Source organism: Nesoenas mayeri (assembly GCF_963082525.1).
Source record: "Nesoenas mayeri genome assembly, chromosome: 2".
Classification (NCBI taxonomy): domain Eukaryota; kingdom Metazoa; phylum Chordata; class Aves; order Columbiformes; family Columbidae; genus Nesoenas; species Nesoenas mayeri.
This window is the reverse complement of record NC_137543.1, coordinates 132874510-132893311: the sequence shown is the minus strand read 5'-3', so window position 1 is coordinate 132893311 and position 18802 is coordinate 132874510. Positions and strand designations below refer to the sequence as shown.

General features: G+C 40.6%; 1 protein-coding gene across 1 annotated transcript; it reads left to right on the top strand.

Moving 5' to 3' along the window:
* Nucleotides 1-887: 887 nt before the first annotated feature.
* On the top strand, nucleotides 888-17109 carry TSPAN13 (tetraspanin 13; the record flags this gene model as incomplete). The annotated part of the gene is made up of 6 exons (XM_080338733.1): nucleotides 888-950; nucleotides 13195-13362; nucleotides 14479-14559; nucleotides 15382-15495; nucleotides 15836-15946; nucleotides 17035-17109. The coding sequence occupies 6 exons, from the start codon at nucleotides 888-890 to the stop codon at nucleotides 17107-17109; spliced, it is 612 nt and encodes a 203-aa protein (XP_080194859.1).
* Between the last annotated feature and the right edge of the window lie 1693 nt (nucleotides 17110-18802).

Below are 18802 nucleotides of genomic sequence, written 5' to 3'. Positions count from 1 at the left end.
CTACAGTGACTGCAGGGACAGGCTTTTAGAAGCTACCAGTGAACTGGGACACCACCCATGCCAACTAAAAACAGTTAACAAAAAACTTGGTACCGACTGGTAGGAACTTATTGAACTTTGTTTGACTACCTCCAGGTAAAAATATTTAACTCTCACACTAAGGAAATATGCAGATTTAAATATGTAAGAAGTATCACAGTGAAAACATGACTGTTCTTCAAAATTTAAAAAATAGAAATAAATACACTGATGAATAGCCGGTAAAACTGTAACAGTGCTCCAAAAAATTAAGTGCCCTGGAAAAGTAAATCCCTGAATGTTTCCTTTTAATTACACAGGGGATTAGGTCACCGACGATACACACAGACCACCATGGAAGAAGAAACCTCTCGTTCCCTAAACAAAATGGCCGAGGAGATGCCAAACCTCCTCCAGGCACCCCTGGGTAAGGCTCAGCAAGTTCCCCTCTGCCCAGCAGCGCCTGCAGCAGCGCCTGCAGCAGCGGGGCCGGTAGCGCTGCCGGCCCGGGGGCAGGTGGCGCTGGGCCCGGGCAGCTCCCGGCGGGCAGCCCGCGTTCCACCACCCCGAAAGGGGAACTAAGAGCTGCGCGACCGACCCCACCGCCGGTACCGGGGGAAGCTCCGCCGGTGCCCGCAGATAACGGGTGACGGGGCCGGCGGGCAGAGCCTCCGCCAGCCTCCCAGCCCCCCCTGCGCCTCCTCATTTGCATACTTTTACCTTTGCGCCCGGCAGCAGCCAATCAGCGGGCGCGGCGGCTGGCAGCGGGCGCCGCTCACCTGCTGCGGCCGCGCCCGCGCCCGCTCGCTGCCGGCGCCACCCCGCCCCCCGCCTCCCGCTGCGCGGTTCCCGGCGGCGGCAGCGGCGCGATGGTGTGCGGGGGCTTCGCCTGCTCCAAGAACTGCCTCTGCGCCCTCAACCTGCTCTACACGGTGCGTGCCCGCCGCGCTGAGGCGAGGCGGCGGGAGGGAGGGGCGAGGGCTGCCCTGGCGGGGTCCCCCTCGCCCTGCGGGTTCTGCCGCCGGGTGGGATGAGGAGGTGTCGGGGCTCAATCCGGCCTGAGGCGGCTGCTGGTGCTGAGGGGCCTGGGGGACGCCACGCCGGGGCCGCCGCTCGGTCGCGGCCTCCGGCTGAGGCGGGGCAAGGTGGCACCGGTCGGGCCGGGCTTTGTCACCGCGGAGACGTGGCTCCCTGGGATCAAAATCCAGGGCGGTCGGGCAGCGGTAACACGGGCCGGGGGCTCGTTTCCTGCGCCCCCCACAGCGGGCCAGGCTGGGCCGGGGCGGGGGCGGCGCCGTGGCGAGGGGAGGCCCGGGCCGCCGCTGCCCTTTCTTCCTTGCCTGCGAATATCGCTGCGCCAACCCCGGCGTGAGCGAGGGAGGGCTTATTTTGTTATTCCCCAGCCAGGGAGTAGCAGCGGCTTAAGTGCAGATCGGTGAGTGACAAGTGCCGTGTCGGTGCGTTGGGCCCTACGAGGCCTGTAGAGACCAGAGCACATCGGAGAAGGAGGGGGATGCGCTGGAGAGGCCCCGGCCCCGTGGTGAGGGGCTTCCCGGCTCTCCCTAGGGACCGACCAGTAGGTTTCAAAGTCTGTTTACTTCGGGGAGCTGGGAACATGTGTGAGGGGAAAAGTAGGAATATACTAAACTGAAATAATGGAATTGCTGGGAACTCCCTGCAGGTGCCTGCTTTTGTTCAGGCAAGTTGGAGGACCTGTTTTCAACAGAGAACAACGAAATCTCCACTTGTGGTACAGCTGTGGGTTTTTCTTTTCATTATTTTAAAATGACACAGAAATAAAAAGAAACAGGACTACATGTAATGACTTCTCACAACACATCCGGACAGATAGTGTGTCTTCTAATGTTTCATGTTAACAACTGGGAGTTAACTTTCAGCAGACTTAAACTGGGGTCAGCCAGAGCTTGTGTGCAGTTGTATCAGTGCTTTTCTGAAAGCACTGTCTGATCTCATATTAAAGGCAAGACAGGAGGCTTGTAGCCGGCAGTGACTGTACCTGATGGTGATCACCAGGACAGAGTGCAGATGGAGATAGAAGCCACCTGTGTTAAAGCCAGAGTTGGTTGTTATTATATTATTTGGACCATGAGGTGACCCTTGGTCCCTTGGAAAAGAGCAGAACAAAAACCTTAATACAGGAGAGGGTGTGCTATTATGCATGTGCTTCCTTGGAGAAGCTTGTGGAATGTGACCCTGAGAAGTCTCCGTAGCATGTCTGGGGAGCCCAGTCTACCCACTGTAAAAGTCACCCAGGATCACAGTGGTACTGTGGTTTGCCCATGCTAGCCCCAGCCAGAACAGAGGGGAGCAGGTAAGCGTTGCTCCTGACATCTATAGCTGGAGGTAAGTTTAGCGTATATAGATTCTCATCATTTGGATAAGTTAGAATCATAGAATAGCCCAGATTGGAAGAGACCTAAGAAGATCATCTGGTCCAGCCTTTCATGGGGGTCCCTCATCCCAGTGGATGGGTTATAGATCTATTGTCCCATTCTGATTTCTCCTTTCCATAAATCAGAGATTAATGCAAGATGTTGTTATTATCTCTTATGTGACAGAAGAGAGAGAAATGTGAATCTTTCCAACATAATACAGACACAAATATCATTTTGATGTCATATGGACAGCAGTTTTTTTTTTTTTTCCTGAAGGTACCAGCACTTAGTCCTACAGCCATATATTAACCAAATCTAAGTGGTCTGGTTGGCGTCTTGTGTGTATTTAGCCTCAGCACGAGTGGATTGATCTTTGAGACCTCTGTAGTTCTCTTTGTGATACCTGTACAAGGCACCTATGATCCTAGTCTTGTGTATCGTTGGGCAGAATTTACTTTGTGGGTGTCACCTTGCTATTCTTTCATCTGACCTATGCAGAACATAAGTTTTTGCTGAAGGGAAGGAGTGACTTCTTTGAATTATAGTAACTGCAATATCCAGTTGTTATTGCTTGTGTCACTTATTAGTTATAAGCAAGTTACAGGACTAATGCTTTTAAATTCTGAGTTGCAGAAATAACATTTAAGGTATCTGGTTGGCCTGGTGGAGTTGATCCAGCAAAATGTGTGGACTTCTGTGTTCCTCAGTTAGACAAAAACCTGACAATATAGCACATAGGTTGCAACAGGACTTATTTTTTCCCAGCTGGAAAAAAAATGCAGAAGACAACCAGAGCAAGGACTTAATCAACATCTTTTTAAACAATGTTAATTCAGAGTAATAACTGGTGGGGAGTAGTGAAGGTAAAAAGGGTTGTTAGCTCAAGTAGGTAACACTTCTTGATTGTTTTTTGAGCTAGCGTTTATGTGTCTGTATCAGGTACTTGGGATGAATTAAGCCTCAGAACTGTATATTGGGGGTAGTAGTTTATATTCTGCTTTTCTTTAAAACATTTCTAGAATAGGATATTTGAGCTTGACTTTGTTTGTTTGTTTCTTTGTTTTAATGATGTCTTCTTTTACTTTTTATGTTAGTGCACCAAGAAAAATGTATGTCCTGGCAGTAATAAATCAGATACTGGTACAAGGCAAGAAACCAGAAACCCACTAACCTAATTGCTCGCTTAATGTTCTTTTTAGATGATGACTTTTGGTTCTTCTCTGAACTAAGTTAATGTCTTTAGGCCATGATTCTATTTTAAAATTTGTTTTATATGAGTAATTCTGACATCTATGCTGCGTCATGCTACCTTCACTATGGTTCCTTATGGGTATTATAAAAGTAGAGGAAATTAATTGACTATTTGTTGAGTCAGTGTGTATATAATGATGTGTATTGCTGGAATAAAGTCTTACATGAAAGAACTGTTTGCATACAAGGATATTTAAAATATTAGTTTTGGTTATCTGACCAATTTTGTTGTTACTTATTCAATCATACCAACATTTCCCATCAAATGACAAATCCCTGCAAACTGTTTAAAAAGCCTGTCCACAGAGTTCTGCCAAATTCAAGGATGTGTATGTAAAGCAAGACTTCTAATCTTGCAGGTATAAGAACCCTAGATGCTGGCTCCACCAGTATTTGCTCACTTGAACCAGACAAGGATTTCCTTAGGTAGACAGTGTTCTTTCCAAGCAAGTCTTGAGTAATTGTGTCAAAGTGTGAACAGCTGATATCTTATTGCAAATCAGATTCTCAGAAAGGAAAGGGAAATTCCTAAGTCCTAGCTCTGGATGAAACATTGAAGTGGTAGCTAGCTTGCAAGATTAAATATTTAAATGTAAAAAACAAAAATGACAGTTTGTTTGGATGGTGTTTGCTGTTTTTGTCACTTAATTATTGCTTCAGCAGCAAACATGAACTGTTTGTTCTCAGTATGTAAACATCTTGCCTTTGTTTTGATAAGCAGTTTTTCAGTTTTCCATACACTGGAGTGGCCATTTGATTTGAAGTAAAACATGTGGTACCTTTACCATTAAAAGTGTGTATTTTTTACTAGCACAGAGGTCATTCCATAAGAGCATCCATCTTTCCTCTTAACACTAAAGAGTACTTTTCTAAAAATAATTTACTTTTTTTTTATAATGCTTTACTCTCTGAACTTGCTTTCTAGACTGCCTGTTAAGTGTCCTGGTTTTGCTATCACTTTCCAAAGCGTTGTATTTGAAAGCTGTTGTGCTTTTTTGTTGTTGGGATTTGGGGTTTTTAATTTGTTTTGTTTGATTTTTTCCTTCCCTATTGGTGCCTGTTGTTTTCTGGGTGCAGTTTTTATTGGAAGTGCAATTAGTGCTTTTCTGCTGCCTTTATCAAAATTGCTTTTCCGCTGCCTTTATCAAAATTGCTTTTCCAGTATTATGGAAGTATGCACAGATGAGGACAGAAATTCTCAGATTTGGGCAGAATGTATTTGGCATAGTAGGGTCTTTAATAGTGTTTGTCTTAGTTGCAGCATTCCAGATGCAAAGATGTGAGCATGTTGCATCTTTGTGCAGATTTGCCAGCTCCATCTCCCTTCTCTTTGCATAGGGGAAACCTGGTGTCTGAGGTGTGGGCAACATCTGAATTTTCCTAGGGAAAGTGAACGTGACTGTTTTCCATGTTTTCTGATAGTTCCTGACCGCCATAATAGCCATGTGGAACCAGGTAGTAGCAGACAGGGATTAGAGAAACACAGTTCTTGCTTCATGTGCCAGTTGGTTTCACAATGGTGAATAAATCTGCAATCTCTGAGTTTAATTCCATTTTGGTTTGTGTAAGCTTGTTTTCTGCTGTAAGAAGTGAACAGTAATTATCCTGTTGTTTGCTGAATTTGATGGTCTGTGATCAGCGTTCAGGAGAACAGTGTCAGGAGTTTGCCCCAGTGCCAGCCTGTGCTGGGATGGTCTATCTCATCCTCCTACCTGGATGCTCAGCAGATGGGGCAGGTTGCCCTGGAGCCATTTCTGTCTTTCCCAAGGACATTTTTAAGGCGTCAGTATAAGCTGTGCTATCTGGTATTGATGTATAAATAAAACCGTGGTACAGAAGGTCCCAGGTACGTGGCAGGGAAGGTTAATATTGGTCATGTCAACTTAGTCTCAGGGATTTTTGTTTTCATTGGCTTTTTTGGGAAGGATTCTATGCTCATGCTTGAGAATACTGAAGAATGACCACAGCAAAAATATATATTTTAAGACTTTTTGTCAGTGCTTGGGAATGTCCTCAGGTATACTGTGTGCCAATTTATAGCCAAAGTGACAGTGGTTTGTGGTAGCAGGTCAAAATTGAGACATGTGCAGGGTCTGTAGACGACATATGAGCTGGTTTTGGTTTGTTTGTTTTTTTCACTTGTCTGGCACAGAGTGCATAGTGGCGTTGGAGCTTGGAAGGCAGACTGCCTTTGGTGACAGAACTGGAGAATGACAGGACACAGAAGAAGGAGGCTATATGTAGCATGGTATGTTTTGATACCACTGATGTTTTCAGCCATCCTAGTGGTGCAAGTTTACACTTTAAAACCAGTACAATTATCGAGAAGCCCTTTGAATGCCCTGTGGTAGCTTTGTAGCTTCAGTTACTAGTTGTGCTCTTACTACTCTTTTTCATGTTGAGGGGGATATATGTGTGGAAGAAGCATCTATGGGATCACTGAGCTTCCTGAGAACATTTAACAACTTCTTAAAGAACAGTGAACAAACAAGCAAAGGTAAACTTGGCAGAAGATAGTTTTTCCTGCTAGACAGCAGAAAGCTTGCATTTCCAAGGAGCAGGGAGTACAAAACAGGGGTTAAATCTCACTGCCATTTTAACATGAAAGAAGCTTGTTATATGGTCAAAACCAATTTGATCCTAATCATTGGCCAGTAACATGAAGAACTCTGAAGTAGACCGTCAAACTGAAGGAACCGGCTTTCATGATAAGAGACAAGAATGCTGCCTTTCACATAAATTGCTTGTTCCACGTCATGTGTCTCACGCCTGTTCAGTAACCAGACTACTCTTCATTTAAGTAAGTCGCCTAAATGTGCAAGATTTTGCTCTCTTTTAGAAGTCCTTTGGAGGTACCCAGAGCTTTCCTTACCCCTCAGCTTTTACTGTGCTTTCAGTAAAGCTGAAGAAGTACTGTAAGGTGATGAAGTTGCTTACAACTTGGCAAGCTTACAGCTGTAATGGAGATCTATTTAGCTTAGGCTTAGCTTGCTAAATATGTACCACTTTGTACTGCCTGCTGTTTTAATATGTTTTTGGATCAAATGCAGGGGACCAGAAGAACTGTCTTCAGGATTGTCTATGTTTGTGCAGAAGTGGCTGGCCAAGTTGAAGGGGAGAGTGGTAGAAATCTCTGCCTTCAAAATGTATACCATTTAAGTTTTAAACTTGAAAGCCCTCTTAAAAGAAATGGAATATGAACTTTCATGTGGGGAGAGAGAGAGGTTAGGGATGATGTGTTGCATCATGTGTGTAATTTGTGTGATTTGAATTCCTGTTCCATATCCAGCCTGACAGCTATTCTGTAAATATTTCCTTTGCTGATACCAGTGTAGATGCTATATAATTGCTTTACATGGGAATGGTGAAGCTGTATTTCTTGAAATTTAAATTCTGAAGCCCATTGTTTACTAAATTCCTCTTTGGGCTGAGGCTACAAGAAAATGGTGGGAACGCTGACTTCTGCAAATGACTTCCTTCCTAGCGAGCACTCCAAGCTAGCTGAAATGCTGAAAAGTTGCTAGTTAATCAAAACAGCAGGTTTGCTTGTGGATTGCTGTTGAAGGAAGGGGGAAATGGATTTGGCATTTGAATTGTTTCTCAGTGGCGTTATTGAGAGAAACAATTTATCAGAATCTTGATTTCTTTTTGTAAAGTAGACTTTAAGCTTGTGGATAGTACGCAAGGGGTAATTATGAAGAGTAATACAGTTTTCCAGTACAGGAGTGAGGGAAACGAGCAGCTATGGGCACAGGAGAACTTCAATTTAAAGAATAGACCAAATTAGTATTTTTTATTGTGGTTTTTGTTTGTATGTTTGTTCGTTTGTTTTAGGAGGAGTAGTAATTTATGCAGCAGTAAGGGGAAAGAAAACCCTGACAAGTATGGTAAAAGCTAATGGTTTAATCATATTAATCAGAAATTAATTGGAGAACAGGGCAATCAAACTTGTGATGACTTTGCCTCTGTGACAAATTCTCCTTTGTCTAGAAATTGTTATTTTTGAAACATCTCTGGAGTTCAAATGTGTGTGCATGTATATATATGTATAAAAATACAATGGAAGTCACTTAAAATGGAGTCTGATCTATCCCACTGGTCTTAGTCTTAACAGTCCTTAAAATCCTTCCTGTAGAGATGCTGATATTTGAGTAAGATTTTGTCTATTGGCAGTATGCTTGATTTTTTTTTTTTTTTCTCCATAGAAAAAGCACTTGATTTTATAGTGAAAACTATAAACTATAAATTGATGAGTTTATATTTTGGATTATGCTAAGCCTCTGTTTGCTTGTGTGCTTTTCAACTAAAGCTGCCAGCCTTTGTATTTATGGACAGTATAGTATATAGTAAATACAGATATTAAATTTAACTTACTGCCCATGGTCCTGTGTTGTTTTTCTGGTTTGTGGACAGTATGTGCTTTTAGTGTTTTCCTGTGAGACAGATTGCTCCAGCCTGAGATTGTAAGAAATTGTTTTGCTCTCAATGCCTGTTGACTTTCTATGTAAATGCATCTTAAGTGAACGGGACCTTTAAAATCACTTCTGAGAACAAGACTTATACTTGTGTATTTGAAGCTGTATAAGTACTTCTGAGGAATCATTCATTGCTCTTTTATTGAGAGAGTTTCTTACTGCTTGTAAGAAGGTGTTTTCTTGATATGGGGTTTAGGAGCTGGTATGATCTACCTTTAATGAGGTATATGATACAGAGGAGTCCTTGGTAAGTACTAAATCTGTCCTTTATCTGCCTCTTAAAGCTTGGTGTGGAGAGTGGCAAACCTTTCATGCTGGAAGAGCTGGCTGTCGTGTGTGGGAGTGTTGGTTGAAAGGGACTTCTGGGGCTCATCTGACCAGGCTCCTACTTAGAGCAGATTTATGAATAACACTCCTTCGCCAGCTGTGGCTTTGTCTGCTGAGTTGTGAAGACCTTGAGAACAAAGATTATCACCTCTTTGTGTACGGCACCACACCACCTTGCAGATATTTTTTCTGATATCCAGTGTAACCTCCCAAGCCATTACTTGTGGTTGTTGCCTCTTGTTTTGTGCTCGGTCAATACTGAGAAGAGTTTGCTTCTGTTGTTTTTGTAATGTGCCTTCAGCTTCAGTTGCTATTAGATTATCCCTAGGCTGCCTCTTCATCAGATTAAACAAACCCAGCTACATCACCTGCTTCTCAAACATCATCCTCAAGGTTCCAAGCCATTTTGGTGACTCTTTACAGGTTCTCAAATTTCTTTTCAACCTAGGGGGCTTGAAATAGGACACAGTATTTGAGCAGCAGTCTCATCAGCATTGAGTTTCCCATGATTGCACTCCTCTTGGCTTTTCCTCTTTGCAATAAGAGCCGACTCCTGGCTCATACTCAACTTGGCAAACAGTGTCATCCCCAGGCCTATCTCAGGCTGTTGTTCAACTGATCCATTCCCAGGCTCCACTGAAGCACCCCAGAAGCAGAATTTTGCACTTCATGAGGTTCCTGTTGGCTTATTCCTCAAGCTTATCAAGGTCCATCTGTGTTGAATCTCCATTTGGAGACTCAATCACTCTTTCTTGTTTGGTATCATCCACAGATATTCTGAGGATTCATTCTGTCTTATCACCCACGTTGTTGATGAAGATACTATATAATATTTGCTCCAGTATCAAACTTTTTGGTGCTCTTATCTGCTAGCAGCTGGATGTTAAGACGTGGATTACTACCCTTAAGCTCAGCAGTCCAGCCTGTTGTCATTCAGTCTAACAGGCCATTTCTTCAACCAAAGCCTTTTCAGTTTACTAATGAGACTACTGTGTGAAACTGGCTCCATCGTAATCACTAAAAACTGGACTGTGACTTTGTTTGTTTCTAGTGGATTTACCAACCAAATATGTGAAGCATTAATAGCCAAGGCTAGCTTTATGTAAGTAAACTCCTGTAGGTAAAATTGAGTTTCACATGTACCTCAGTCTTCCTGGGATGATGCTGTTTTATGTGGGGGAGTTCTGGTGCTGTGAAATGTGGTTTCAGTAAAATAAAATGGGACATTCAGAAACTCCCTAGAGAGTCCTTTTTCCTTTAGTTAACAGAAATAGGTGACTTTTTAAATTAAGTAAATAAAGCTTGTACGTTTAGAATGTATGTATTACTCATTTAGAAGTAGTTAGGGTCATGAAGTAATTTTGTTTCAGGTACATTTTACAAAGTCTTAGCAGCTTCACTTTTAGAAATATTGCATCTAAATCCTTTTGTTTCAAAACACTGAAATAAGCACTGTTGGGTAGTCATTTCTGGTGGCTGAACAATGCCTGACACTATGAGCCTTGCAGTGTTTTACAGACTTGTAAAACCTCTTCCCAAAACAGCTTAAGTTACTCTTTCCTGTTGGCAGTGGTGTGTGTTTACTTTAGTTTTTCACATTATGGCATTATAAAACTATATATGTACATACATACATAGTTTTATTGCTCAACATTCAGATAGTCTAATTCAAACCTGAAAATGAAGAAATAATCATAATTTCATCTTTTGGTTGACATGCAGAGGAGTCAGGAACTAAATCTGTTTCTGGTATGGTTTGTAAACCTGCAGTGTTGAAACACGAAGTCAGCGTTCCACAATTTCAAGTGTCCAGAATTGGAGTAGCCAGTAGTTATTTTGATCCAAATCATGTATCTGCCTCGATGGATATAGCATTTTCACGTAGCTTAGCAACCAGAGCCCAGTAGCATAGATTTGTGATCATACTGAACTTCCAGATGTTTTAAGGAACTAGGCAATGGACAACTTCGTCATGTGAAAGAAAATACAGCCTTAGTATTGTGGTGGTAAAGCTTGAAAATGACACTGGCTCTAAAACTAGAATGTGATCAAAAGAGAAACTAAACTATTTTATGTTACTTTATTTTGCAAAGCCAGTCATGTGTTTCCTGGACATCTAGGGTTCAACAATAGGTTGAAAAGCCAGAGGTTTTCTTTTTTCCACTTGAAAACCATAGCAGTTCTAGATTCAGTACGTGGCTGTTTCTACCAGAAAAACTTTTTGGACTAGGTGGCCACCGTAATAACTTTTAGTGTCATACGCACTAATTTCTTGTGTACGCCATCAGAATAATGGAAACGGAGATGCGAGCAGCAAGAAGTAACTGGTACCCTGCAGCTGGTGCACTGCGTTTATCCAGTAGGTGTTTTAAACACAGACTTTGTTTAGGTCTCTTCTTTTGATTGTGATACTTCAAGAATAAAGCTCATTTCATCTAAATTGTTTTAGACCTCTTCTGAAATGAGCAAAGAGCTGAATAAATACACATTTTGATATCCTGGAGGGAGATTGGTGAAAATAAAGATTTGCAGTCATAGCTCAGGCAGGATAAAAAGTGTTCGTGAAAATCTTTAGGAGCAAAGTTTCTTCTTCTTTTCTTTGTGAAATAAATTGGAATTTGGCATTGCTTTTGAGACTTTTTTATAACACTTTGAAGAGCTATGTAGTGGCAGTGTGAGTTCTGAGCTTAGAAGCTGGTGCAGAGCACGAGACATCAGCCAGCGCTTTCTGATTGGAAATTGGGTTATGAGATTTCTTTTGTTGTTTGCTTCTGATGCTCATGTGGAAAAATAAATCCTCCCAGTGGTATGAGATAAATGAATGGGCCTAGATCAGAACAGGTAGGTCTTGCACTTAAAAATTAGCCTTGCTAATCAGGCAGTTAACATAAAACATCAGGAAGTTTATAGTCTTCTGAAGCATGCATTCAGAAAATCTGTCCCTGGCAGAGCCAAGGCTTTGTTTTATTTTTTTCTTCTCACCTCCATGTAATTCAGATTTATGATTTCTTAGCCCTGTGTTTTAGTTTTAACTAAGCTTAAGGCTTTTTGTTTGAGAAACAAAGACAAACGTGAATTAATCCTAGAACTGTACTGATATTGATCAATTCTTTGGAATTGTATAGTTTTCTTTCGTCTCTTCATGTGGTAAAAGAGAGGTAAAGGTATGGCAAATATCCTCCTTCTTGCAGACTCTTAAATTTCTCCTGTGGATTACTGGCTTTTGGTGGAAACGTTTTTTTCGAGGTGTGTTCTTGTGTGAACACACTTGAGAAAATACTCACTGTGTTTAATCTTGATAAGCATGACTACTTGTTATACTGGATTTCTTGATGTTACCTTCAATTTCCTTGTTTCAAAAGCAGCACTACATGGGTCAGTCTTTTGAAAGGTATTTAATCTGAAAAAATACGCCAACATGTTTGGTATTAAAACCCACAAAAATGCACAGCTTTAGGTTAAGTATACTCATGGATAAGTTGGAAATTTCCTCTTATATTTAACTTCTTTCACCTCTCTGGATAAGCAGTAAAATGTCATGAGATACATCATTTGAATGGAAACTGGTGAACAACTCTTAAGTGCTTGCTCTGGATTTGCTGTCAAATAAAGCCAGGAGTTTGGACTAGACTAATCACTTACTGGTTTTGTTCTGTTTTGTTTTTAAAAATGATACAACTCCTGAGTATTTTTTGGTGAGATCAGGGTTTTTTGAAGTTAAAATTTGTATGTTGAATTGGTGTTATTTAACAGGGAACGTCATGAGTGATAAGTTACGCATAGGTCTAACTGTTTGAAACATGAGTGTGTTAAGCAACCGGTGTGTTGGACATCTGGGTTGGCTTTGTCTGCTGCTTCCCTCCTGCTGTACTTCATTACAGATTTCTCTTCAGCTTTTCATGTTGGAATTTTATTTTTTTCTGTGCTTTTGGCATGGAAACAGGAAAGGCTGGAGCTTCCTGCCCACCTAACAATAAATCCCAGTAAACTAACTGGGACAGATTCTGCCTGCCTTCCCTGAATACCATCTCTAAAAGGAAGGAAACAGCGTAAGAGCATTTTGGGTATTGAAATAGGATTGACTTCATAGTAGAGCTATTTTTCTTGCAGAAGTACATAGCAGAGACAGGGCACTTTTATTGTTTTCCTACATGAAGTCCTTGAGATACAGACCTAAAAAGTATTTTTGTGTGACCTTGTTAACTGTTGTATTATATCATGAACTATGTAGAAGCTTCTCTGATGAACTAATACAGCTGTATTCCTGATTACAGTAAGTTGGCAAAGTGCACTTTTTTACATGTTTAAAGCTGTGGAGCTGTACATCCTATTTTCTTTGAATATACTGCCCACATTTCAGAAGACATCTGGAATTTTCATTCTTCCATTCTGTGACTGAAGCCAGTGATTTTAGTTTATTTGTCAATTCTGTTTTAAGTGTCTCTAGTCAGTTGCAGATAATGTAATGTGGCTTGATTTGCAGGTGGATTAGGTTGTAAAAGCTCCACATTAGCAGTGTTGAAGAGTATATGTGCCTTAAAACATCTGGAACTGAAGTGATCTCCATGATTAAGTGGTAGATTGGTTTGTTTAGGGTTGTGCTGCATCTCTTTGCACTGGAAAGAAAAACTGTACCTAATAACAACTTTAATGTAAAGAATGTAGCTGTGTGTAGGTTGACCCTCTGTTAATATGCAGACTGACTTTTTCTTTTCTCTTCCCTGCAGCTGGTCAGCCTGCTGCTGATTGGAATTGCGGCATGGGGAATCGGCTTCGGCCTCATCTCTAGTTTCAGAGTTGTTGGAGTGGCAATTGCAGTAGGAATCTTCCTCTTCCTGATTGCCTTAGTTGGATTGATTGGTGCAGTGAAACATCATCAAGTGTTGCTGTTCTTTGTATCCTTCTAATGCCTTACATGGATCACACTTGGTTCAAGCCATGTGAACAATCTGTTCTGTCAGCTGAGACGAATGTAGAAGCTGCTTCAGAAACAGAGCAGCAATTCACAACCTTGTTTTGGTCAAATGCAGTCTAAATTAAATTTCCTTCCCCTTTATTCCAGCTTCCTTTTTTTCCTCCCTTGTTTGCGCTTTGAAGAGGGAAGTGTTTGCATCTCCTCTTTTAAAAAATAAAATCTTCCCATTTTTTGAGAGCTTTTAGTGGTGGGTCACTGTCACAGGTGCTTCTTACAGTGTACCCAACCCTACACCAAGCTAGAGTATGTGAACTATCAATGTTTAGCAGTAGAGAAAGGTGATACTTCCAGATAGCGAGCTGGTTGTAGTTGACAGGGGAATGCATCGTGAGAAGAACAGGCTGTCAAGAAGCAGCACTTCGTTTCATACCTTGACTCTAGTGGCCAATTCAGTCTAGAAATGAGCACAGGCCTTCTCAGTGCGCTTTGCTGCCCCTTTATGCTCACTGACACTGTAAGCAGTGTGTGGTGCTGTCTTGCATAACAAAATTGATCTGAATGAGAAAAGAGATTCATCACATAAAAATCTGTATTTTTCTAGTTGTGGTCTGTTACTAAGTAGTGACCTCCACTTTACAAACAGTTTAATTGTGTGAGATAAATACCTGTTTCTGAATGGAGCAGCCAAATCATGAAGAGTTTCAAAACGGGATATTTTGTATCAAAGTTTGTTCTTTGTGATTTGTTCTGTTTTCAGATGCATTAGTCCAAAATTGTGTGAGGATATGTTCCAAAAGTAACTCTCACTTATAACTTTAACCTAGTTAAAAAAATATTTTGTAATTAATTACAAGACTATGTCATTGAAGAAAAAGAAAATCTGAATGTGCAATACCCAGAAAATATTTTCTTTACTTCTGAAGTGAAGTATCTTAAAATGACAACACCAGTCCCTAAAGCTGGAGAAATTGACTTAAGATTTTTCTCTCTCGAACCCCCTTTTATTAACCTCTCTGCTCATGTTAACTTGCTAGGCAAGAAACATGTTACAAAAGCAAAATTAATTTGAGAGTATATCCTTAACTATTGCTTCCAGTACATGATTATTCTTTTGCTAGTCTTTATTGTCCAGCTTTCTGTCTCCTGTGCCTGTTTGGCACTAAACAAGGAACAGCAGGTAAGAAATGTTTCCTGACTTCTCAGTTAATGTATAGCATAATACTATAAATATACATACACACACACAAATATCTTCCATAAAATGGGGAGAGCATATTTTAAGAAAATCAGCATTATCCTTTTAAATAAGGACTAGACCTTAGGCAGTACTTGGCCCTGGTAGCTAGGAAGAAATACATCTGGTCCTAAAATGACTTTCAGCTGTGTTTTGTTTTGGTTTTAAGCTTCCTGTCTAGGTTCATGGTCACAAGTGTAGCAGCATGATATCTTGACTATATAGTGTGTTCAGCAGTTCCAGATAAGTTGATGATATCTACAATAATCATAATATAAAGATGATAAGGCCACTGAATTGTGCTGGTGTAGCTGAAAAGGTTGTAACTACATGAGGAACAGAGGTGACCCTTAAGTGTGAAAGTAAAACCAGCTTCCATGGAGTATGGAGACTAATTCTTAACTGCATAAGAAGCAGGCAAGGGCACAGTGACTAAATAATCAACTTTTATATGTAAGTGCACTTCTTGTTTAAAGTCTGAGCAGTCCCAGTTAGATGAATTGCAGGTCCCATTACTAGCGCTCTTGTTAGTTTTAGGAAAAAGAAAGGAAGAAAATGAATTATGACCATGAATGTGCTGCTGTCAGGTGCTGCTATTTCGTTAGCTGTACAGGCTGTTTTAACTTTCAAGTCGTATTTTAATATATTATCCTGTTAGACTTCAAGATCTGAAGGTTTCAGCTAATTATTGATTTGGCCTATTATATTGGTTTCCATTGAAATGCAAAACAGTTCAATTAATATGTATTTGCTTATGCCTTTTAGAGTCAACTTCTGGAGGTGGGATGGAATAACACTAACAGCGCAAGAACAGATATTGAGAGAAACCTGAATTGTTGTGGATTCAGAGTTTTTGATCCGAATGAAGTCTGCTCTTCTGTGAGTTCATCATGCATGAAAAAACTTAGGTCATTGTGTTTGTTTATATATGTACAGCTGTTTTCATAGTTGCAGAAATCAGAGTTTTTAAAGAAACGTGTAAGGTAGTTGTTACAATGATACTAAGCTCTCCAGCTAACTTATTGGAGACATAATCACACAGCACCCTGCAAAGATTGTACTCCATTGTCATTTTTATATACGTGCTTTTTTGGAGCGTTTTAAAACTGCTTGAGTTTTGTCCATGGCTGGCAGTCTTTTATAGAGGTAACTAGACACTTTCACTTAATGAAATGTCATCAGAAAACAGAGTGCGATTCTGCTTATGTATCTGCTGCAGGATTGTTTTAGAAGTCACCAGTGTCAACCATGTGCACCAATAATAGAAGAGTATTCTGGAATGGTGCTGAGATTTGTTGGAGGCATAGGACTCTTCTTCAGTTTCACAGAGGTAAGAGGTTAGAAAATGTAGTCCTTTTTCCCCACTTTTAAGGCTTTGTTTTGTGAAATAATTAATTTTAGAGGGTTTGTTACAGGAACTCTCAGTGCCACCTCAGGAGTCAAATAACTAATTGGGTCATATTTTTCCAGGCCATCAGCTTGTTTAAGTCTGCCGAAAGGCGGACTTGTCTTTATTTGACACAGTGAGTTTTTACAACTTTGTTATTTAGACTACAAACCACAACTAGATACCACATTAAAATGTGGTGCTCTAAAGTTTAAATTTTGCAGTCTTTGGGGCTTTCTGGTTTTGGGATTTATTTTTTTTTTGTGCCTCCTGTAGTGCAAGGATACAGTTTCTTGATGAGTGAACTACATTTTAAACATCAGGTTAGAGAGGTGCTTTACTCTTTGCTTCAGTACCCAGATTATACATATTCTTGCTTTGCTGGTTGGTGGATAAAAGTCCTTGGAGCAGATCTTTAGTAACTTCACAGTACAGCACGTGAAAATACTCCTGCTGCTTATTGCACTTTTCAGACGGTTTGTAGATATTACAGCAACAGAAGAGATATAGCAACTTCAACAGAATCACTCTGACATCTGCCCTCAGTTTCTCTACTAGGAATGTGAAGCTGCTGGGAGGGGGGAACGTGGTTGCGGGAATGACAAGATTTGAAACTGTGCTAGAAAAATAGCTTTATAGTTAAATGTTAACTGTAAAATGAAACAATTTGGAAGATTTGTTTATCATTACATGAATAACAGGCTTGTGAATATTTGTGATTTGGGGAGGGGGAAGTTTAGTGCTAGACATGCATATGGGAAATATTTTGCATTGCATTGCAGGTACAGTTTTGGCTTTTTTGCTTTATTTTTCTCTGTGTGGCTAGGTATGAATTCTTTCTGAGAAGGTGCATTTTTTTTCTAATTAAGAAAGCTGATGTGTGATTGTGCAGTTTTAGCAATAGTAAAGTATCGTAAACTTTTGTATTGGAGATTCATTGTCAGGATTTTATGTTTAAAACAAATTTTGTTCAAGTGATGAAAGATGGGGTTGCAGACCCTCTGCTTAATATCTTTGTTTTTTCTTTTCAGATTCTAGGAGTCTGGCTGACATATAGATACAGGAACCAAAAGGATCCTCGTGCAAACCCTAGTGCATTTCTTTGATAAGTTTATAGAGGACTGAATCTTCTGTCTGCACCCTCTACTTCAAAATGCTGACTCTCTGTAGTTTGGTATTTCTCCATAATAGGGATTCTACATGTACGCAAAAGAAAACTTGATTTCCATAAGAAATTTGTAGTTTTCATATTTAATTTTGCAGTATTCTTCTAAGCATCTCTATCTTGAAGTAGACTGGTGCATTTGGTAGCTGGGCAGAGTCAAATTGCTGCTCTGAGCTGGTTAAATAACTCTGTTAAGACTTTGGTAGTTGATGTGTTGAACTCTATACAGTGAGTTTTATAGCAATACCGGCTTCTCTGGTGTCCAAAAAACCACTAAAGTATTTTCTGCTGTATTCGTTGATTACAAAAAATCACATGATTTCTCATAAAAATGCTAAAATTATATAGTGGATGGTTGGACAGTATGATTTGATTAGGATTTGAAATTAACTTGAGTCAGAATTTTTTGTCTTAATAATGATCTCCCACTTTCCTGTTAAAGTAAAAATAGAAGCTTTGTCGTTTTCTGTGGTGCACATTAAGTACATGTTAATGACTACTATATTCTTCACCCTTTCCCTTCCCTGTTTGTTTTGGCTTTCTGGTAGCTTTAGAATTTTGTTGAGAAGAAAAATAATTAATTACTTTTTAAATTGATATCTTCACTATGAGAACAATGAATGAGTAAAATCAGGAGAATGTAATCTGCAGCTGATTAAACTTTGACTTGAAACTTTTGTTTTCTTTGACAAGTGAATGAAGTTTGGGATTTGCACATCAGAATCAATAGTGTCTGTCATCTTTGATGTAAGAAACTCGATGTCTGGAAAGTTGTTGTACAGCTCTTTTCTCAGATGGGGTAAAATTGTTGTTGTAATAACTCCACAGTGTATATTCCTCTGTCATCCAGCTAACAGTCTTGATTTCATGAGAGATGGAATGATGTGTGAAAAAGAAAGTTTAAAAAAAAAAAGTTAAAAAAAAAAAACCAGTAGTGGTTTCCAGTAGTGGTTTTTGTTTTGTTTTAGAAAAAACAAAAGAATTAAAGTTGGAATGGTGCATTATCCATGTAGTAAGTGTTTTCTGAGCAGAAGGAAAGCAGGGTCCTTCTTCCAGCCTGTCATAGAAGTGGTGCATCAGCTGGAACGTCAGCCATCGCGACACCCAAGGTACATAATGTCCATTTGTTTCTGATCACACTGAACTGCAGACGTGCACTGTGTTCAGCTGCTGCTTCTGGTGCGATTGGCAGCTGCTGCAGCCTGAATGTGGCTCTGCAGGAGGGGAGGGGGAAGAGTATTAAGGCCATATGCCAAGTACACAGCAGCTGAGTGAGGGAGACAGTGAGGGCAGACAAAGTGGGTTCTCATAGCCTCCCTTTACTGGGGAGATGCCTCCTTGCTCCTGCAAAGGAGGCAAAAAGAAGTTGACTTACATGCCCCTCAGAAAGCCCAGTGCTCCTGAAGAAGGAATTGTCTCGAGGTTTTAAATGGGAAGAGTTGAACCTGAAGGCATAGAGAACTTGCTAAAGACATCTTCTCTTCAGGTGTAGCTGATTCTTCCACAGCTGCTGTCAGCGCCATCTTCTGGTGTTTGCTCTGAGTTACTGCTTCCTACGTGGAGAAGTATTGACATCTGTTTCAAGCACATACTTGTACAGGCAATGTAAGAGCCCACTCGTGTACTCAAAGACC